This window comes from Podarcis bocagei (genome assembly GCF_964188305.1).
Source record: "Podarcis bocagei genome assembly, chromosome: 8".
Lineage (NCBI taxonomy): Eukaryota > Metazoa > Chordata > Lepidosauria > Squamata > Lacertidae > Podarcis > Podarcis bocagei.
Window position 1 is genome coordinate 4066608 of NC_138133.1, and position 23425 is coordinate 4090032.

Genomic DNA, 23425 nt, shown 5'->3' on the forward strand with positions numbered 1-23425 from the left:
TTTACAAAGCGGTTTCATGTGTTTATATCCCAAAGAGAAAAACAAATACCTTACAGCATTCCCCCACATTGATTAAAAATAAAGTTACACCTTTTTAAAATGTTTCTTCAATTTTCATGTGTAATACATTTTGCAGCACCTGGAAAAACCAACATGGCAAAATTAGAAGGCCTCAGAGCTCTAGGTACAGAATGTAAAATAAGCCTTACTCTTTGGGTTCTGTGCCTAGATCAGTGTTTAAACAAAGTAATTACCCCTCTCTCTCCCCAAAAACAACTTTATCTAAAGTACAATCCTTCTGCTGTCTGTATGGGACAATTGTCTAAAGGGAATCATGTATAGTCTTGGTCAAGAAGACCATGTATAGTCTTCCTGAATCCGAACTCACAGGGAGTTAAGTCTTTTGCATCATGTCTTTTACATTGTAAATCTCTATACAGTACAGGTATTGTCTTCATTTAATGTGTACAATGCTGAGTAAATTCTAGGTACTATACAAATGATAAATAGCTTGCTAGAAAAACATAAGCTACAAGGTTCAAGGCACGCACTTGTGTGGCCATATGCGCAGAAGTCTTGGGACAGGTTTAATAGGAATCTAATGCCTTACTATAATTCTTTAAGCCAGTTATCATCATAAAGTATAATCCCCAAAATAATCTAAGAGTCACAGCAAATAATTGTGTCTTATCCCTGGGGAATAGTCACTTACAATACTTTTTTGCTTTTATAAATAGTGGGGTTCTAATTAGTCACTCCCACTAAGACTTGCTTATCAAATAGAAAACCGTTGGGTTTCCCCAACCCTTACACCTTACCTTGGCTGTTGCTTATGTTTAAGTCTTTCATGGAGACCAGCATGACATTTTTCTTGCCAACTGCAGCTTCAGCATCAGAGCAGCTGCCCAAAAATAGAGGATGCATCCAATGTTACTTTATCTGGCTACCTCATGAGAAAATGTGTTTTTCCTTGCAGGTGACTAACACTGAAGAGCTAGACATCTCAGTGGATTAGGAAGCACTGATGTGTAGCTTGTTCTTTACTTTCATTCTGCCAATGCTATGAACAAAAGCCACAGCATGTTTTGCTCAGTAAATGTTCTAAAGACTCTAATCCTTCTGTCCATTTATGGAGTTTCAACTTAAGAAGCTTCATCCAAATCTGAAATCTATTGCTTTGGATTTAGAAATATTTTAATGTAGTGGGACATATTGTAATGTTTGTGCAGGATGTGCTTTTATTGGTGTTGGTATCATTTCTTGCCATCTCTCTTTTACTTAACCAAGCAGCCAGGCAGACTCTCATTGCTGTGTGTGATGTTTCTCTGCTGCTAGGAAGGTAGATCATCAAACTTTGATTGTACAAGTCCCTTCTTCCTCAATCCCCACACTCGCTTAATAAGAAATGTGATTTTACAGTATAGTTGTACCTCAGAAGTTGAACAGAATCCATTTGGAAGTCCGTTCGACTTCCAAAACCTTCATAAACCAAGGCGCGGCTCCTGCAGCCAATCAGAAGTCGTGTCGGACGTTCGGCTTCCAAAGAACATTAGCAAGCTGGAACACTCACTTCCGGGTTTGTGGCGTTTGGGAGCCAAAGCGTTTGACTTCCGAGGTACAACTGTGCTACCATATAATTAAACGTTGCTCCATTACTTTAGTGTCATAATAATCAATAGCTGAGGGCAATAGGGAGCAATGAAGCAAGCATTTTCTCTGCCTTCAAAGCACATGACTATAAAGTCATCTCTAAATGAAATTATAGTGACTATTTGAGAAGCACTGCCATGTTGGGGGATGCCCTGGGCAACTACACTAGTTGTCATCACCCCAGACAAGATCACTTTATCCCTCCATATCCTATGAATGTACCTAAACATTTGGCTCAGCCATAAACTCCATACAGTCATCCTAGGCAAGCTGCTGTGGGTTACATCAAAGTTAGTAGCATAGGAGTGATACCTGCATACCCTTACCACAGTGTTGTAATTATTGCTGAGATTAGGCTTTGAAAATCACTGCATAAATAATAAGGCTGCAGTTCTAAATACCTTCACTAAAGAGTCAGTCTGATCGAACCTAGTGACACTTGTGTAAATGTGTGGTGATAGGGTTGTTTAATCTGATGTGTAACTTTACTCTTGCTGTGCCACTCTGAACTGTTCCTGCGTTTTGGATTGTTTCTGACTGTTATTCTTTGCCGTCCCTCTCTGCAGCCACACATTCCTAAGGGTTAAGCAGAGCCCCAGACATGCAGTACTTTGGCTGTAGCTGTTCCACTGTTGACCATGTCCATTTTCATGCATTAAAACCCAAAGCTGTATTACAGCTCACATAAAGGTTTTGACCAACCTGATTTAATCAACAAGGATCACAGCCACTCTGAAAGTTAGTAGCTGAAAAACAAAACTAGCTGCAGCTTGACAGCAACTAGTAAGGAGAAAAAACTCTTAAACTTATTTTTTTACCTGTAAGATACAATCGGATGTTGAGGTTTCTGTTTATCTACAAAGAGAAAAATCCATTAATAATATGCACTAAAAGATGTCTACAAATAATATACTGCCTTTCATTTACTCCTCATTTATCATTAAAATAAAAGCATATCTTGGAAGAGGCAGAAAGAATGTCCAGAGGACCCAGCTAGATGTATTAACATGCTTATTTTTGCAATTAATGTGCATGTTAAAAAAAATGCAAATAGCAGTCGCTGGTGTGTGCATCAATGATAAGGATCACAGCGGGCAGGAAAGGAGGAGTATTTAACCTTTTCCTCCCCTGCAGCAGTCATGATGAAAACTGCTCCTCCAAAGCTGCTATTTGCTCCTGTTGGTGCTAGCTGGAATTGTAAAATTCCAGAGGACAAGGGTAAGTTAAAATATGACACATGGAATAACGGATGAGAAGGAATTATATCAGTAAAACAAGTAGGTGGTCAAGCTGAAAGATGAGCATATAGATTAGAAGCTGAACTGGGTTTAAAATCAGAAATGTGAAGAAGTTCTGTCAGAAGAGTAAGAAGAAAGTGGATAGAATACAATTTAATTGGATTGAAGTTGAATGGATTGAAGTTGAATCCTGACAAGACAGAAGTACTGTTTTTGGGGGACAGGGGGCGGGCTGGTGGGGAGGACTCCCTGGTCCTGAATAGGGTAACTGTGCCCCTGAAGGACCAGGTGCGTAGCCTGGGAGTCATTTTGGACTCACAGCTGTCCATGGAGGCGCAGGTCAATTCTGTATCCAGGGCAGCTGTCTACCAACTCCACCTGGTACGCAGGCTGAGACCCTACCTGCCCGCAGACTGTCTGGCCAGAGTGGTGCATGCTCTAGTTATCTCCCGCTTGGACTACTGCAATGCGCTCTACGTGGGGCTACCTTTGAGGGTGACTCGGAAACTACAGCTAATCCAGAATGCGGCAGCTAGACTGGTGACTGGGGGCGGCCGCCGAGACCACATAACACCGGTCTTGAAAGACCTACATTGGCTCCCAGTACGTTTCCGAGCACAATTCAAAGTGCTGGTGTTGACCTTTAAAGCCCTAAACGGCTTCGGCCCAGTATACCTGAAGGAGCGTCTCCACCCCCATCGTTCTGCCCGGACGCTGAGGTCCAGCGCCGAGGGCCTTCTGGCGGTTCCCTCATTGCGAGAAGCGAAGCTACAGGGAACCAGGCAGAGGGCCTTTTCGGTGGTGGCGCCCGCCCTGTGGAATGCCCTCCCATTGGATGTCAAGGTGATGGACAACTACCTGACATTCAGAAGACATCTTAAGGCGGCCCTATTCAGGGAAGCTTTTAATGTATGATATTTTAGTGTTTTTTGGTTTCTGTGGAAGCCGCCCAGAGTGGCTGGGGAAACCCAGCCAGATGGGCGGGGTACAAATAATAAATTATTATTATTATTATTATTATTAATCAAGGAGAAATGTTCACACATTTGGGGTATGGGAAAGAGAGCACATTAAAAAACAAATATGCTTAGTGAGGGAGGACATAATAAGGTGGGACCAAACATGAACTTGATTCAACTGTGGAGCAAGCTTACACCTTGGCTTTTCACGACATGGATGCAGAGCCAGTGCAGTGTAGCCATTAGAGTGTTGGACCAGGGCCTGGGAGACCTGGGTTCAAATCCCCATTCAGCCATGAAGCTCATTGGGTTAGTCACAGTCTCTCAGCCTAACCTGCCTCAAAGGGGTGTTGTGAGGCACAATGTAAGTCATCTTGAGCTCCTTGGCAGTAAGGTGGGACATAAATAAAGTATACAAGCTGAAGGAAATCGAGTGAAGGCAGTGAATAAGGAAGAGTGTTCAAGTGGCATCATCAAGAACCTGAGAAGTGAATAAGGTTAAAAGTGAAGAAAGGAAGGAAAAAACCCAGGAAGCTTGAGACTATAAATTACAACCGGCCTGCAAACCGGAAAGTGGGGAATTATGGAATCATCTTGAGCAAAATGTTTGTAAGAAGAAGGGTTGAACAAGAAGCATTTTACCCAAGAAAGAACACAGAACAAGAGCTAAGCAGAGAATCAAAGTCAAGAAATGTGGATAGTGAACCAAGTCCATGGCAGACAATTGCAAGGTGGATATTAAGTGGATAAAATGGAGACTCAGATACAATATAGCCACTTCAGGGCTATTAAAACAATGACACACACTGTTTAATACCTTCCACATTTTTGCAGTGATGACACCTGAATCTTAGGCTGACCACACAGACCAGGATAATTACAATCACCACCAGAATGGCAATGAAGCTGATAACACCTGGATAACGAGGAAAACAAGACCCATAATGGCAGCCATTGGTAGTTTTCCATTCAACATCTGTTAGAATCAGTGACAACAAATAGGGTTGACAGTGCTGCCAATCACTACTTAAAACCCAAACTTGCCAATGTAGTTAAAAATGGGTGGGAGCACAATCAACGACAGCCAAGAGCGTCCCAATACAACAATTGGTGTGGTTGTCTAGTGTCTCGGAGGGTTTAAATTTCTGTAAATCCAGGTGGGAGCAGAGACAAGTGCAGCAAGTCATAATGTTTCAAAAATGTAGAGTCTGCATATTTTTTAATCTCCTGTATCTGAACATCAAATGGAGTTATTGAATAAACAGAAATTCTCTTAAGCCTATTAACAAATGCCCCAGAAGAAATTTCGCTGGCAGCCCTGGAACAGCTGGAATGTACCAGTGCACTGCAGTGACAAATTCTTTACTACTGCCAAGTGCCAGCATTGTGGCAATAGGCCGGTGCATGTTCTTTCAGGAAGAGCTATCAGTACTGGACAGCACAGCAGCATTGTGCAAAGTGGTAACGTGGCAGAGATTTGGATGGCCTTGTGTGTTCATGAGTGATTGCTCTGTCAGCCCTGTCCACCAATTTCCGTGCATTCAATGTGACATTTATAAAGGACAGCCTATTCACACAATGCTCTCTGCAGTCTGAAAACCCAGTACTTTCCTAGCTGAGTGGGCAGCCTGCATATACACATTTGTGTGCAAATAGGCTCCCTTGAAAACGTACACATCAGGGATGGGGCCAGCAGGGTTCACCACATCAGGCTCTCTCTCCATGTTTTAAGTGTATATGTGGAATGGAATAACTGAAAAGACTTGATGTACCTTTGAGACAGTGAACCCAGAGAATAGTTTGTGGGGCACCTAATGTATAAGGTGTCTGCAGCTAAGCAGATCTCAGTCTGGCCATTGCTTCAATGCAACCACACCTCACCCACACTGCTTTTGAGGTCCTTTCAGAATGGGTAGAACAAAAAAGTAGCAGTCAACCATTTGTGCTCAACTCCTCTATTTGTGTTCTGTCCTTCCTCCAGATAATTTATAATTTTATTCTGTGTATGCTTATGTTCTTTACTCCCAGGTAAGTGTTCATAGGAGCTCATACATTCTTGGGGCACTTTAGGCAATACAGGCACTCTAAGTACATTTGAGAATGAATTTGACAAAATTAAAATTAACAAATACTATGGGCTCTATGCAAAACAGTGTTCCCCCATCCCTCTGGACAGTAGCATTGCATCCTTTATTAGCGCCCAGTGTGTGTGCGCACCAGGCAGGACCAGGGGCTAGGTGCAGAGGGTGAACAAAACCTGCCACTCCACCGCCAAGCAGGTGCGGGGATGCATTGCGCTGCTTGCCCACCCGTGCAGGGGGAGCCCTTGGTGAGGGGGCTGGGGCGCAGTGGCAAGACTGGGCTCTGGGAGCCAGAGACCTCCGGCAGCAGGCAGGGCGGGAATCCCTGTGGGGGGGCCCTGACTCACACCCCCTGAAAACCATGTGCCCTGAGCTATGATCCTCCCCACACTACACCCCTGCCTCTGGAGACATTTTTGGGACAGTGCAGGGCATGTGTGGGGCAAGAAGGATGTTCTGTTGTGCTACTGCAATTTTGTAGTTGAATGCCGCTTTGTGAATCCTTAGAGAAATTGGAGTTCATGTTGACACTACACTGAAAAGGGTATATCAAGAACTCTGGCCAAAAGTTTCAATGTAAGGAATAATTCCTACTCAAGAGTTGAAATGAAAAGCGTGTATATTCTGCTAAGAATAACAGTTTGAAGCTAGTGGTAAGTTTAAACACAACGTATAAATACAATAGTTTTAAAGTAATGGTAAGTTTGGATACAACGTTTAAGTACAGAAATAATGTAGTTTCAAATATACAGTGATATAGTACAAAGGTACATGAAATACCAGTGCACAACAATTGTTTTATACAAGTCTTAGCAGAATATACACGTTTTTCATTTCAACTCTTGAGTAGGAATTATTCCTTACATTGAAACTTTTGGCCAGAGTTCTTGATATACCCTTTTCAGCTTTGTGAATCCTGACTTCTTTTTTGCTAAGCTCTACAAACTACTACTGATAAGGTGTTCTTTGGGGGCAAGAGTGTGGAGGTATAATCAGAATACTGATTTCCGTAAGATATAAATATTTTTAAAATACTTGGAAAAATATTTAATGCTGGCACTCTTTAAACACATCTGTCCTATTACTGTCCTATTACTTTCTGTCAAAAATTGTGACACCTCATCTTAATGTCTTTACTCACCAGTTGCTGCCACTGTTAGTGCTGCTGATTTTTCTTCTGTAGGGGAAGGGATAGTGAGAAAATCTGTATATACGTACAGGAGACCTTTCGTGGGAGAGGTGGCCCCGTTATATATACCTGTGGAAACTAAGAAATAGGAAGGTATAGAGACATTGAGAGGCGGATTAAAATGAAGAGGCAATGGATTGGGGTAAGACCCTGCATCTACTACTACCTTTGTTACTGACGTTTTTTTCCTGACTCAAAACAGCATTTCATTCCCAAGGTTGTTGTTTTTTTTAAAAAAAAGATTAGACAATGATAGATTTCTTGAAAATTTATAGATTAACTGCCTTTTTGATTGGATAGCATGTTTTGTGGTTTATACTGTAATGACCATTGGCTATAAACAATGAAATGGGATGAATGGACTCGAGTGCTGGCTGGAGAGGGAGGACCCAACTGGCCTCAGCGCAGCATGGCTTCTCCTCCCCAGCTTCCTTGCTGTCCAGCATCAGCATCCTTTGCCTCAGCTGCCAAACAAGGATGGCTGCCCCTAGTATATGGAGGGCAAAGGAGACCCAGGGCACAGTCAGTGTGCTCACGCCAACTTCTTTCCTGTCTCAGTACCCTTACATGTGTTCTGCGTAAATATTCACAGTAAAATATCCAAGAACCAGTCAGGGTTAGGAAAATACCGCTCTCTTCTCTGACAAAGAAAATGGTGATGCAGAACAACAACAAGACGAGGCATAAAATCCACTGACCATCCAAAATACCTTTTGGCCACTATGAATTTAGCTGTATGGAACTGCATCTGACCTAGCAAAAATAAGTTTACATTCCCTTTCTCACCTAAATCAAGCAACCATCAGTTTTGTAATATAAGAACATTCATTACCACAGGATGCTGAGAGCTACTTGTTTATAATGCATAATAGTAGCATGTTGAAATGAGAAGTGATGGTCTGGCATTTTCCTACCAAAGGGTCTGCCCACTGTAAGTAATCCTGAGTACAGGTGTTAGAGATGAAAGGGAGGATAAAGAGCCATCACGGATATTTTGCCCTTGCCCTCCATCAGGATCACACAAAGGGTTCCCTCATCGCTTTACTGGAACTCATTGAAAAGGTAAAGCCTTTTAATAGCAGGGTAATCGTAGAGGGTCTACCTGCTGAGGATGGCTGGATGAAGCTTCCATTTTTCTTGGGCACAGACTCTACAGGCAAATCGGAAAATAGGAGAGCAGTTAGGATATATATCTTTTGTGGGGACATGTTGGTTTTGCTACATTATCTGACATCCAAAACAAAGGCTATATGGCCAATTTTACCTCCAAGTGACCCATTTGTTGCTAATGCCTATTTTCCCGCGCGCACACACACACACACACACACACGTTAGCTAAATATCTTAAATATCTGAATTCAGTTCAGTAAAATCTGTCCTAATGTCTTGCTCCTCAACAGAAAGCTCAACATCTCAATTCACATGTACTGATCTCCTTCAAGTCTACATACTGACATTAGATGGCCAAATCAGGCCCTCAAAGTTCCCTCTATACTAATCAGAGCATGTTAATAATAATCCAGGGTTAGGGATTAGGTTCTGGTCCCTGCAGCACCCATGGGGGCGGGGGGGGGGCACACAGGAGCCGCCTTGCGCAAGTGGAAGCCTTTCTGCAGGGCTTCCGCTGATGGGTCTCATTTGTTGAATCCTGCCCATTGCATCTGCTCTCTGACAGTGTAGGCCCTCCACAAGGACTTTCTGCTTATGCAGTGAGGCTTTTCCCTGCCTCCTCTTCTCTGTGCCCCTGCGCTCAGACTGGCTCTGGGGGCTTGGGAGAACCCCCAGAACAGCGCATGTGGGCAGGAGAGCAGGGATCTATAAATCTGGCAAACCACACTCCTTGCATAGCTGGAACAACTGGAAGAGAATGACATGGAATTCCCTCTGTATTTTAGTCATCAGCACATCCTCGCTTTATCCATCAGTGTATCCTGCGTACACTCAGTATAATTTAACCCCCAAAAAATGATGAAGAATTATGTTGTTTTCCACATCATATATTCATTCAGCTTTTGTTTTAATTAGCAGTTCCATCAGCTTTTCTTCAACAAAACAGGCACCATTGTCCTTTTGGTGAAACAGCCACACCTTTGTTACAGAAATTGTGTATTAAAGGCCCTAGTCAATCTGTAATCCTTAAACTCTGAAATATATGTATTGCACAACAGGAATGCAGTTTTTTAGAGCCAGATTTGTTAAAAGATCTGCACCTCTTTCAGCCAAAGGAACTAGATTTGCATGAATACTGAGTGAGAACTGCTTTACTTTGCTCCTTGATGAATTGATTAATCTGTGTTGTATTGAATTAGAACATAGATTCATCTTACTCAGCATTGTGTACACTGACTGAAAGCAGCTCCCCAGAGTTTCAGGCAGAGAGAAATCTTTTGCGGCCCTGCAGCCTGAGATTTTAACTGTAGATGCCAAGGACTGGAATTTATCCATTCAAAACACAAACTCACCATTGCCCTCCATTTGAACAGGATTAAGGTGGCAATCATAAGCCCCATTGGAACTTTCCCCTCAGACTTGCATAGAACTGGGCAATAAAGTATCTTACCTTGAAGAAGAACAGAGTCACATAACCAGAAAAACATCAAAAAATGTAAAGCTATCATTATGTCTTCCACTCCTCAGAAACTTGAAGCTCTGTCCATTCTGCAGTCTGGGAGAACAAAAAACAACCAGGAGAGAAGTTTGTCTGCATGTGCTGATTGTCCAAGAGCTTCCTGTTAAAGAATAGAAGGAAGCAGACTGAGTCAACAAGGGGATTGACGCTGTGGAATACTTCTCTTGCCCATTATAGTTCCAAAGGAAATGAAACAGAATTTACCGGCCACAAAAGAAATTTCAATATTGTTGTTGTGAGGAGTCTCTACGCTTACGAGAAATTTGTGGGGAATGAAAATGAATGAAAATAAGTACACAGGAATATTTAACCTTACTTCTGGTCTCTGTTTTGAAAGAAGGACTATCGGCCTGTGTGCAGAGTTTAGCAGTCTGGTGCTTTTGAAATATACTCATTCTGTTCAAAGGGTTTGCTGTCTCTTCCTGTCCAGTCCTCAAAACTCTCCATTTGATAATAATAATAATAATAAATTTTATTTATATCCCGCCCTCGCCAGCCAAAGCCGGGCTCAGGGCGGCTAACAACAATCACATAATCAAACAATCAAATAATCTAACATTCTAAAACATTTCATTATAACAATTAATTAAAATCAAATTAATGGCAACCGTTAAGCAAAGTTCTGTGCAGGTTGCCAGAGGAGGGAGTCAGGCTGGGCCCTGACCAAAGTGGAACAACTCTGTCTTGCAGGCCTTGCGGAAAGATGTCAGGTCCCGCAGGGCCCTAGTCTCTTGTGACAGAGCGTTCCACCAGCGTTCATTTGAGGCAAATGAACTATGAACCCCATAATTTGGAATCTCCTCCAAACCTGTGACAAAGTTTTGCAGTTCTTTTGCAGCAAAACCCCTGCATTTTGCAGCCCCACCAGTGGAGCAATTACTATATTCAAACTGGGGGTCATTGCTATTACTCCAGAACCCAACATTGTGTGATTCAGGATGGAGAGATAAGACTTTTGAGAAACTTCAAGATTCACTTCTGCCCCAAGTCACAATGGGAGACGACATCTGCTGGGAATTGAAAGAAACAACACCATTTATGGTCGGAAGGAATCTCCATGGGCATAACAGTATTCATGAGCAGGGCAGAACAAATATAGTACAGTCATACCACATGTTACGGACGCTTCAGTTTACGTGTTTTCGGGTTGCGGACCGCAGGAAACCCGGAAGTACCAGAACAGGTACTTCTGGGTTTCGCCTCTCGCGCATACGCAGAAGCGCCAAATCGCGCCTGCGCAGACGCGCCACTTCAGGATGCGACCGCTGCGGGTTGCGGACATCCCTCCACGGATTACGTCCGCAACCCGAGGTTCCACTGTGGTTTGAGTTCCTCACTTGAAGTTTTATAAATTTATATAACAACACGAATGGAAATCATTCATTATGCAGCCATTGATTAAGGGATTGTTATTATAACTGAAATTAATAAGATTATGGAATGCAGTGATATAAGATTGGAAATGCATCCAATCTACCATGCGGGGAGCCACTTTAATTAAAATGTATTAAATGGAAGTTGATTGGTATTTGAATAATTGTATTACGTAATTGGGAATGAATTGATAGTGTTATAATTTGGCTATTATTGGGGGAATATTGAAAAATTAATAAAAACTTGTTTTTTTTAAAAAAACAACATTGTGTGATTCACTCTAAAGCAGTGCCAAAGTGTGACAACAGTTTTGCAGCAAAACCCCTGCATTTTGCAACACCCCACAAATTGAGTGATTCCTCAGTAATGGCAGAAGCATAATGTGTGCTGAGTGAATGAAAACAGAACAGTCTGGGGAATGTGTGAGCTTTATGTGCACAGATTTCATCTTTTAAAGCTTGTAAGATTAAAACACAATTTATAAATTGTAATGTGTTGTAAAATTGAGTCTTTGGGAAGATAGCAATGCAGTGGTTTTGTGCTTTCATTAACAGAGTTCCCTCCCTAATTCTCCCCTCTCCCGTATTACAAATTTGGGGTTGTAAGAATATGCTGCTATTGAATGACGGCTAAGACTGGTGATCCTTTGTCAAATTGTCTGAGAGATAAATAGCTTAATGGCATCCATTCAGGAGTTACTCAAATTTTAAAGGCTGCAATACTGAAATATTGTAATCTTTACAGAGGTAAGTATTGGGGTGGGAGAGCTGAAAATAATGCCAACATATTTCACATCTGGCATCCAACGTACCACTTTGGTTTCAGTACGTTGGGTAGACAAGGTTATGAAGCCCAGGACACAAATTTTCACGGCCCTAACAGCTTTGGTGGCTCATTCACTAGTATTCTGGCCAAACTAAGCCTCCTAAAGCAAAATATACATCAGGATTAACCCCCCCCCCATAGAATCATAGAATTGAAGACTTGGGAGGGATACCCAAAGGTCATCCAGTCCACCCCACTGCAAATATGACCATAAAACCTTCATCCTCCAATTTCAATCTAACAGCATCAAACGTGAAAGAAAAGAAAACGCTAAGAGTGTACTTCATGTTTCAGAGAAACACCCCTCGCACTGTATTCAGATCTCAAGATTCACACTGTCACTCAAGAAAAAATATATAGATAAATTGTCTCATCTGGGTCTGAGTGTTATATATAATCATGTGCAAGAAGTATCGGCCACAGTAACAAATGTACTGTGTAAACAATACATGGAAAATTGTACTCTAGGCGGTTTCCAGCACATACAGTATAAAAACACAATAAAACATCAAACATCAAAAACTTCCTGGCCGGGGCTGCACCAACACTTTGAATTGGTTTCAGAAACATACTGTGAGCCAATGTAGATCCTTTAGGACAGGTGTCATGTGGTGCCGGTGGCTGCTCTCAAGTCACCAGTCTAGCTGCCGCATTCTGGATTTAGTTGTAGTTTCGGTGTCCCCTTCAAAGGTAGCCTCACATAGAGTGCATTGCAAAAGTCCAAGCAGGAGATAACCAGGGCATGTACCACTCTGGCGAGACAGAGCGCAGGCAGTGAGGATCTCAGCCGGTGTACCAGATGGAGCTAGTAGATGGCTGCCCTGGACACAGAATTAACCTGTGCTTCCTTGGACAGCTGTAAATCCAAAATGTCTCCCAAGCTGTGCACCTGGTCCTTCAGGCACACAGTTATTCCATTCAGGACCAGGGAGTCCCCCACAGCTACCTGGGGATGAAGGTTTCATGGCCATATTTTCAGTGGGGTGCACTAGATGACCTTGGGGGTCCCCTCCAAGTCTTCAATTCTATGATTCTATGGGGGGGGGTTTGGGGGGGGTTAATCCTGATGCATATTTTGCTTTAGGAGGCTAAAATTGGTCAGAATCGGGTGTACACTTCCAGAATTAATGTTAAATACATTACTTCTGGTAAATGAGCCACCATAACCGCTAGAAGGCTGGGCAAATTTGTGTCATGCGCTTTTTAGACTTGTCTACCCATGTGCTATCTGTGATTCCCCACCCCCAGCTCTCCCACCCCACTAAAGAGGAATTCAGTGTAGTTCCTGAATACCTACAGGAAATTTTTTTGTGACTGTGGAACCAGAAATCAAGAAAGCTGCTCATGAAAGGTCACCTGTAGGATTTGAATTATAAAATTAAATGGAGAGGGGAGTCATTACCAAGAATTCGGATTTACCAGACATATTTGAAAGTAGTGACTTGCAAGTTCTCTTTCTCAAAGGGACTAACATGAAGAGCCCTTGGGGGCATCTTCAACATATGTGTGCTTTAAACTTATCATACAATAAAAAATGGAGTTTTTCTTTTTTACCAAGAATGTGTTTGTACACCAGTCTGCATCTCAGTCAGGCACCAGTTTGGAGTGAATCGGATAACACCGGGTTTGTAGCAATTGCTCAGTTTGTGGAGTGCTGCAAAATGTGGGGTTTTCACTGCGAAACGCTACAAAACAGCAGCAAAAGTTTGACATCAGTTTGGAGGGGGTTCCAAATTTTGGGTTTTGTACTGTAGTTAATGCTTAGTATGAACCCCATATTAGTATGAACTATGGGTGGAGGCTCGCAACATTATACAGGAGGCAGCAACTAAAACCATCCCAATGAAAAAGAAATGCAAGAAAGCAAAGTGGCTGTCCAACGAGGCCTTACAAATAACGGGGGAGAGAAGGCAAGCAAAATGCGAGGGAGATAGTGAAAGATACAGGAAATTGAATGCAGATTTCCAAAGAATAGCAAGGAGAGACAAGAAGGCCTTCTTAAACGAGCAATGCAAAGAAATAGAGGAAAGCAACAGAATGGGAAGAACCAGAGATCTGTTCAAGAAAATCGGAAATATGAAAGGAACATTCCGTACAAAGATTACCATAATAAAGGACAAAAGTGGTAAAGACCTAACTGAAGCAGAAGACATCAAGAAGAGGTAGCAAGAATACACAGAGGAATTATACCAGAAAGATATGGATGTCTCGTACACCCCAGGTAGTGTGGTTGCTGACCTTGAGCCAGACATCCTGGAGAGTGAAGTCAAATGGGCCTTAGAAAGCACTGCAAATAACAAGGCCAGTGGAAGTGATGGTATTCCAGCTGAACTGTTTAAAATTTTAAAAGATGATGCTGTTAAAGTGCTACACTCAATATGCCAGCAAGTTTGGAAAACTCAGCAGTGGCCAGAGGATTGGAGAAGATCAGTCTACATCCCAATCCCAAAGAAAGGCAGTGCCAAAGAATGCTCCAACTACCGCACAATTTCACTCATTTCACATGCTAGCAAGGTTATGCTTAAAATTCTACAAGGAAGGCTCAAGCAGTATGTGGACCGAGAACTCCCAGAAGTGCAAGCTGGATTTAGAAGAGGCAGAGGAACCAGAGACCAAATTGCAAACATGCGCTGGATTATGGAGAAAGCTAGAGAGTTCCAGAAAGACATCTACTTCTGCTTCATTGACTATGCAAAAGCCTTTGACTGTGTTGACCACAGCAAACTATGGCAAGCTCTTAAAGAAATGGGAGTGCCTGATCACCTCATCTGTCTCCTGAGAAATCTCTATGTGGGACAAGAAGCTACAGTTAGAACTGGATATGGAACAACTGATTGGTTCCAAATTGGGAAAGGAGTACGGCAAGGCTGTATATTGTCTCCCTGCTTATTTAACTTATATGCAGAATTCATCATGCGAAAGGCTGGGCTGGATGAATCCCAAGCCGGAATTAAGATTGCCGGAAGAAATATCAACAACCTCAGATATGCAGATGACACAACCTTGATGGCAGAAAGTGAAGAGGAATTAAAGAACCTTTTAATGAGGGTGAAAGAGGAGAGCGCAAAATATGGTCTGAAGCTCAACATCAAAAAAACGAAGATCATGGCCACTGGGCCCATCACCTCCTGGCAAATAGAAGGGGAAGAAATGGAGGCAGTGAGAGATTTTACTTTCTTGGGCTCCATGATCAGTGCAGATGGTGACAGCAGTCACGAAATTAAAAGACGCCTGCTCCTTGGGAGAAAGGCGATGGCAAACCTAGACAACATCTTAAAAAGCAGAGACATCACCTTGCCAACAAAGGTCCGTATAGTAAAAGCCATGGTTTTCCCAGTAGTGATGTATGGAAGTGAGAGCTGGACCATAAAGAAGGCTGATCGCCGAAGAATTGATGCTTTTGAATTATGGTGCTGGAGGAGACTCTTGAGAGTCCCATGGACTGCAAGAAGATCAAACCTCTCCATTCTGAAGGAAATCAGCCCTGAGCGCTCACTGGAAGGACAGATCGTGAAGCTGAGGCTCCAATACTTTGGCCACCTCATGAGAAGAGAAGACTCCCTGGAAAAGACCCTGATGTTGGGAAAGATGGAGGGCACAAGGAGAAGGGGACGACAGAGAATGAGATGGTTGGATGGTGTTCTTGAAGCTACCAGCATGAGTTTGATCAAACTGCGGGAGGCAGTGGAGGACAGAAGTGCCTGGCGTGCTCTGGTCCATGGGGTCACGAAGAGTCGGACACGACTAAACAACAACAACATGAACCCCATGTTTGATGTATAAATTACCAAGTTTGTGGGGCACTGCAAAATGCAGGCTTTTCACTGCAAAAAAAAAGGCAAAACTTTGGCACAGGATTGGAGTTCTCTGTCTCTTTCTGAAGACTTCACGGACACAATGAGTCAGAAACAGGCTACACAACAAAACGCTTCCTTCTCTGTCCAACATGTGCAATCTATTTTCCAGGGACAATCTGGAATTTACAGAAGCCATACTGGTTTCTGATTTGATCCAGCAATGTCCTGCTCCTCCCAGGATGTCCCTATTTTAATCAGAGAAATGTTGGAGGGTATGGAGTTATCTGACCCCTGAGTCATCTGAAGGCAGCCCTGTATAGGGAAGCTTTTTATGTTTAATGTTTTTATATATGGTGGAAGCCGCCCAGAGTGGCTGGGGCAACCCAGTCAGATGGGTGGGATTTAAATAGTAAAATTATTATTATTATTATGGAATAGGACGTACCTATTTTCATCAAAGAAAATAGAAGGGGTGAAGGGTATGCAAGTCCAGTGGGCAATACTGCATGAAGGAATTATTTTTAGCTTCATGATCTTCATAAAAACAGCTGCTGTTCAAAGTGCTTGTTGCCAGCTAATTTGGCAGTGGTGTGAGTTTAGTATCAGCCCCACTGCATTGCATTGGCCATATCAAGGCGGTCAAAATCCACAAAACCAGTAGGGGGGGGCTGCTGGCAGTCACTGGCGCAGGGCGCTTGCCTGGAGGGCACCGGGAGAAGGACGCAACAGCTGCCGGCACCAATCCTGAAAGCAGTGCGGGGCTTGCCAGGGCACCAGTGGGCAGGGGTCGCTGCCGAGGGGCACCCCACGCACAGCCCTGTCCCCTGGGTGCGTCCAAATCCAGGACCGGGGAGCAGTAGAACATTATTGAGTTTACAGATGGTAAACTCACAGATGGAAGCTTAATCTTTAGGTTTCTGGATTAAGGTTTTACTCTGATTGAAGGACAAATTCCCAGTCACCGCCAATCGCGAATGCAGCCAAATCTCTTCATCATTAAGCCCGTTAGCCGAAAAGAAGCAGATATTCTTTCAGCTTCAGCTTTCTCATATGTATAAAAATATTCATTATATTTAGCAGCCCTCAGTATCACTGCCAATCTCCTTGGAAGCCAAGCTGAAGGTAAGGAATGAGGCAGGGGTGTAGAATGGAAGGGGTCTAAAAGGATGGCTGGATAATCATAAAATCGTAGAATTGTAGGATTGGAAGGGACCATCTAGTCGAACCCCCTGCAAGGCAGGAATCTTTTGCTCAATGTGGGGTTCTAACCCCCAGCCCTGAAATTAAGACGCTCATGCTCTACTGTGCTACCCAGGTTCATTTACAAGCTACTTCCTTGGGATATTTACATTCCAGAATAAAATTCTGGTTATTTTAGATTTAAATTAAAGCTGAATTCAACCTTGACAGTTTCTGTATAGATATGTAATTGGAGTATGATTTGAGACATACCTAAAATTACATGTATGTTCCCTTTTAAAAGCAGGAGAGAGTGAAGAATTCTGTGTTGCAATATACAATCGCCATATTTGCTGGCAGTCAGACCTTCCCTATATATTTCAGGAAAGCTGGAACCACAGAAGGTTGATTGGCATGAGCATGGTCTAGTAAACGGGGGGAATTTACAATATAGACTTTATACTATTTGCTTCATTTGCAAACACGTAAGCAGAATGACTGGAAGCAAACAGGCACTCCTCTAAGCAAACATAACCACTGTGTGTCAGATTCCGAGAGAGGAACGTCAAACGACATCCCAGCTTAGCTAACTGCAGTCCAGCTCAACTCTCAACACTCTCTTTCTCATCTGTTGCTGATAGCGTTCCTGACTTGCTGGGGATTGAGATAACTACCTCCCAGGTTCCGATTGACCCCTATTCCTCTCTCTGCCTAGCTATCAGTCTCTTACCATCTCTGCCGCTAAGAGGAAGGAGCAGGTTGAGGCAAAAAGGCTTTGTCCTGACCGTCACCTTTACACCTGCACTGGGAATGGGCCGGTTGCACCAGGCTGAGTTGGCACTTCTACAGGACTCCAGGTAAAGGGCATCCCCTTTCGATGCCGGTGAGTATGGGGCTTGATAGACCATGCTGTGATGTGAATGAGGACCAGATGTCCATCAGGCACTCTGCCACTTCCCATTCCACAGAAGGCTATCTGTTGATCTCCCATATGGGCTATGATGTAGAGATCAGCCTATGCTGTTGTTAACAACATGCAGCACAAACAGAAGTTGCAGTTACCGTATTTTTTGCACCATAACACTCACTTTTTTCCTCCTAGAAAGTAAGGGGAAATGTCTGTGCGTGTTATGGAGGGAATGCCTACGGGTGGCATGCCTACGGATTTTCCTCCTCTAAAAACTACGTGCGTGTTATGGTCGGGTGCGTGTTATAGAGCGAAAAATACGGTATATCCTTGTTTAACAAAACCTTTCTCACTCGCTGAATGAAATCAGCCCTGCCCACTTGCTGACGGAGCCAGTCTCTTTTACATGTTTGGATGAGCAGACATTCCTGGGTCTGTTCCTTTAATGTGGATTTCGTCTGTCTCAAGTTGCACTCTCTGAATTCCAGATTAACTAGGAGAATGTCTTATATTGCAGAATCAGACTATTCATAGATTGCCATGGCTTTCCACTCCTTCAGTCATTTTTTTATGTATTGCCAATGTTTGTATGTGCACTGATAAAATGATGCACAAACCAGTTTTGATTTGATGGTGCATATTGCTGCACATACACAATATGGATATTGCTTGCAATAGCTTATCAGTATGTATACATGAACAGATAAAATGCTACCAAAAAAAGTCAAAGAGCCTTCATGCAATCATAAGTAAAAACATGTCAAAGTGGTTTGTTTGCACATTAATGTGGATGTGCACATAAGAAACAGGATGGGAGATGAATAGGATGGATGAACATATGAAATTCATACCTGAAGCAAACAGCATTAAGTGCTGTCTTTGTATAAATTTGGAAATAAGAAACAGAACAATAGAGGATTTCTAATGTATTGGTTCCACTTTGGAAATATGACCAGATTATTCAGAACTGGAAACTCTGTGGGGTGGAGGGAAACAGATGAGGGAGGGGACAAATTTTGGAAGTGTCTGTTGATTTTCCTTGTCAAACTGGTGGCTATATTTCATGAAGGGCTAGTTACTTAATGAAGATTCCAACCATATGAATGGGAGCTTTGCAAGGTCTCAGTGATTTGCATGGAAAAAGAAAGGGTTATATGTCAGTGGCAGAGCTGGTTATTTGGATCAAGGGAGAATTTCATATGGGGAGGATTTTGTAAGCATTTTACTATAAATATGTTAAAACACTGAAAAATCAAATAAACGAGACTACAGAACAGATGGATAAATTTTACAGAAGGGAGACTCACTTACTTTTATAGAAGTTTTCAGTGGAAGGTCTTGGGGCCAAACCTCTCTCCCTACCTCCACTTGCCAAGACAAAAAGGGGTGAAGGGAATAGTTCCTGTGATAAGAGGACTTGCTTGTGGTCAATTGGGGGGCTTGATTTTGTTGCTCTGGACTGTCATCCCATCCTTGGTTCCTGTATATTAAACTGCTTTATTGCCTTGGGCTTTATTATTGCTGCTATGATGATGGTGATGTTTGCTGTATGATGAATACAGCTGTCAAGAAGTGGTCCCCTTTTGTGAAGAAGTCATGGTTAAGGATTTTCTTGGGTCTGTAGCCCAAATGTAACTTAGAAGCTCACATACTGTTAGTCACAGTGTCCCCTGAATCATACAACTCTTGTTTCCATCAGTTACGAAGACTTTGATTTAAGGCAGAGTTTAACAAGTTATGGCAATCATAACAAAGTTGAAAAAGTAAAGAAGCTCAATCTGCTCCTGAAATGTATTTAACTCTTTCTGATGCAGCCTTTGCCAACTGGCTGGGCTGGCTGGAGTTACAGTCCAGAACACCTGGAGGGTGTCAGGTTGACAAAGGCTGTTCTGAGGCATGAGCAGCTGGATCTTTTACCAAAACATGACAGGGAATAAAGCAGCACAACATGCAGCCTGTCTGTCAGGTACAGTTAACTGAAGCAACCTGCTATAATGCATTTTAAGACTGTTTTTCTTTGTCCCAGGTGAATACACTTCCTTTCTAATGCTCTGCAATGAATTTTTCTGTTGCAAACAATCATCTGAGGCAACACGATGACCAGGATTTTGTTGACCTCATCCAGGAATCTGTCGTAACAAGAAAAGGAGATGGCCTTACCATGATCTCCATCATTGTTGCTGTTTTTGTCCTCTTGGCGATTATAATCATTGTGACTGTACATTATGGTCCAAAACTACGTACTATCCAGATCACTCTGTACCATGAGCCCATGCCACAAGACATGGATAATGGAGTCCAATTAAAAGACTGGAAGAAACTTGGTTCCCACAGAAAAAGCAGCGTGCAATCTGCTCTGACATTGGAGAACAGCAATGCTTCTGGTCTGAACACTCAGTGTGCAAGTGGAGAGCTAAATGTTATAGAGATTACTTACTTGTGAAAAGGCCTCTGGTGTTTCCTGGCAGCCCCCAGGGAGTTTCATCTGACATGGCAAAGCCCTGGTTGGTTTCTGGTGTACAGAGATAGGCAGTTGGCATGTTCCCTCCTGGTCTACTGGTTTAAGCCCATTGGCTCCATTGTTTATTGGGGAATTTAGGTGATGAAACAAGAGGGACAACAGCTAAGGTGCAGAAAAGCTCAGGGTGTGCACTGGGGTCTCTTTGTGGCAGTGATAGCAATGAAGAAAAATTACTTATCTTCTACCATTGTATCCATGCAGTGTCATCCAGTGACTAGAGACCTTTTCCATTTGCATCCCCAAGATGGATTTCCAGAGCCATTGGTGGCCTACTGTAACTCATTTGGGAAACATTTCACAGATAATACCACTCAGACCCCTACTAACTTGGATGACAACATTATGGGCAGTGCAGATGAAAGTATGCTGCGGAAAGTGTGGCGCAGGCCCCGTATATTCATTTTTTGCCCATTATGTTTAATAACATCTACATGATTTGGAATGATTAGCTGAATTCATTATACTTGATAACGGTGCCTTGAGAGAAGCATGATCCTAGCATCTTTGAAGGTGGCAGCTGTGGGACCCCTCTTCAAAAAGTCCTCCTTGGACTTAGGTGATTTTTCTAGGTTTCTGTTGAACCCTAGCCCCCCCCCGCCCCCCCCCCTTCTTGGGCAAGTGCTCAAGCAGCTGGTAGCTGCCCAATTCCAGGAAGTCTTGGAAGGAAGGGATTATCTGGGCCCTCTCTATTCCAGATGAAACAGTGGACATTCTGAACAGGTGCTGGGATGGGAGTTTGTAATAGTTTGATAGTAGAAAATAAAGTGAAGCTGAATCTGGTCAATACTGTACTACCTTGAGATTCTATACCCCATGAGAGATCTATTAATTAGGCTTAGGCATTCTTATGCTGATACCTAATTCTCCATAGGATGTGACACTTAAACCAGCCTTCCTCAACCTGTTCCCTTCTGCTTGTGTGTCACCTGAATCCCTTCCTAAGCCACTTTTTGCCATGTTTTGATGCAACTCAAGTCAGCAGTGGGTAACCTACAGCATGTGCACCTGATTAGGCCTCCAAGGTCTCCCGATCTGGCCTGTAAGGTAGATTTGGGGGGGACGACGCTTACCTGTGCATCACCTGACATCATATGATAGCAGGTGTTGGAGTGCTGAAGCCATAGCACCAGACTTCAGTGCACTCCACAAATGCCCCCAATCCTTCCTTTCCAGCCATTGCTTATTTTGGTACATTTTTCTGTTGCCTGAGTGCTGAGAAAGAGGAGTACCAAATTTAAAAAGTGCCAAATTGAAGCTAGAAAAGACAAATCAGGGTCACACACTCTGGATTTTTCCTTTGCAGCTGCAATTTGAATTCAAGCTGTGGCTGCAAAGGAAGAAAGACTCAGATGTGCACATCCACACCTGCAGTCCAAGTAATAGTATTTCATTGCATTATATACCAGGTTGGGGAAGGAGGAGACAGATTATGTCACTAAGGATATTAGAGAGATGCCTGAGATGATGTCAGTTGACAACTGCATATAGACTTTCTTTTGTACAGCCGGCAGGGTCAAAATGAAAATACATGTTCATGTAAAATATGGCTTGTTCCATTTGTAATACCCGCTGCTGTACTTTGGAGTTCCATATATCTATCTGTAATCAACACACAATTTCCACACCCAGTAAACTGATTGCCCTCTTGGTGATTGTTGTCATAGATATAGATGAATATAATGTATTGACTTACAATGTCCATAGTATTTCTTACCAGAGGTATCTGAAGACATTCTTTTCACTAATTTCCAACCGAAAACAGCCTTGCAGTTATTGGTAAATTATTCACAAATATATAGTCTATTTCTTAAGCATTGAGAAGTGAGAGAAGTACAGGGGAGGAGGTGGGGAAAGAGACTTCCCCGGTTTACACTTTCTTTCCACCCCCCTGTTCCCCTTTTATGTACAGATGTTTTCTCACCTCTGGAATTGTCATCCTTTCTCCACTCACTTGCCATGCAGTGTAGAGAAATATTGCTGTCAAATTGCCAGTGTTTCTATGTTATCCTGTGTTTTTCAGACTGGATTTGTGGTAAAAATTTTGCAAGCTCACTGTCTGCAGTGGCTTTTAACATACAATTCTCTGAAGCATCTCAAAGTACATCCCTGCTTTTGTTCAAGGTGTTTTCAACCCAAGGCTTACATTATCTCCTTGTAGGAATGGATTTAGACACTAGGAGAGGATATATAGTTTAGTTATTATCCTTCCTTGCTCATGTTAGTGAGATCACCAGGGCACCATCCTTTGCAGCTTGGAAGCTAAGACTAGGTGGATTTAACCTTCTAGAAATGCTTTAAGGCAGACTGGATTTTTCTTGGTATTACTCCATTTCTCCCTCTTAAAAACAACAATCACACACACATTGTTTTGTGAAGAAATAAAAGTAGTATTTACTTACACAGTCTAGGTCTTGAAGCAGCAGTTACAGCAGCAAAATGAAGGCAGGTTTAGAACTACTAAGTTACAAAAGTACAAAAATGTAATTTTCAAAAATGGTGTCTGAGCTGCCTAGACAGGAAGGAAATATGTATGTATGTAGTATTACAGCTTCCTGCCAAGGCAGACAAAGGAAGTGATCTCACAGAATTTTCTCTAGCAAATGTTACAAGAAAGCTCTAAACATGTCAAGTGGAGGAACAAAAACAGGAATAGAAACTGACATTGGGGCAATCTGAGAAAATATTCAAGGGGTAATTAAGAGGCTATTCATCACTCATTCCTCAACTGGAAACAACAGGAAGCCAGGGTAGGCTTTTATTTGTTGCCAGATATATTTGCTGAATTAAACTTACTTTGCAGCAAGCATTATAAAAGCGTCTTGGCCATGAGAAAGGGCACTGCCACATCTCAAAGCCACAAATGAAAGCATTTCCTCAGCCTATCTAGTGGCTCTAGTGTGGATCCAGCCTCTTACACCACACCCACCTGTTTTCTCCTACACAAATACTCAGCCCCCCCTCTCTCACACACAAAGAGCATGGTCCATGTAGAGGCAAAGCCACACAGACTCTCATCCTCTGGATTACTATTTTGGTAACCTTAATGATTCAAAACAATAATTGGTTGCTAGGAGAG

General features: G+C 42.7%; 1 protein-coding gene across 4 annotated transcripts; it reads right to left on the bottom strand.

Annotated features, from left to right (window-relative positions):
- ECSCR (endothelial cell surface expressed chemotaxis and apoptosis regulator) lies at nt 1-23321 on the bottom strand. 4 transcript variants are annotated; one of them, XM_081206686.1, is made up of 8 exons: nt 22749-23321; nt 9678-9846; nt 8220-8267; nt 7070-7195; nt 4665-4763; nt 2469-2505; nt 819-901; nt 1-139 (listed from the first exon to the last, which is right to left on the bottom strand). In XM_081206686.1, exons 2-8 carry the CDS (start codon nt 9733-9735, stop codon nt 108-110), a joined length of 483 nt encoding a protein of 160 aa, XP_081062812.1. In that variant the 5' UTR covers nt 9736-9846; nt 22749-23321; the 3' UTR covers nt 1-107. The 4 variants fall into 4 exon arrangements, with proteins under 4 accessions (XP_081062812.1, XP_081062813.1, XP_081062814.1 ...); XM_081206687.1 differs by lacking the exon at nt 22749-23321 and adding an exon at nt 19140-19373; XM_081206688.1 differs by lacking the exon at nt 22749-23321 and adding an exon at nt 10857-10876.
- Nucleotides 23322-23425: the final 104 nt, after the last annotated feature.

What these genes read in the sequence shown, in the direction of transcription:
- ECSCR (XM_081206686.1), bottom strand. Translation starts at nt 9,735, where the DNA reads ATGATAGCTTTACATTTTTTGATGTTTTTCTGGTTATGTGACTCTGTT. An exon ending in TGACTCTGTTCTTCTTCAAG is followed by an intron (nt 8,268 to 9,677) that starts GTAAGATACTTT and finishes ATTTGCCTGTAG; the next exon opens with AGTCTGTGCCCAAGAAAAAT. An exon ending in CATCCAGCCATCCTCAGCAG is followed by an intron (nt 7,196 to 8,219) that starts GTAGACCCTCTA and finishes CCTATTTCTTAG; the next exon opens with TTTCCACAGGTATATATAAC.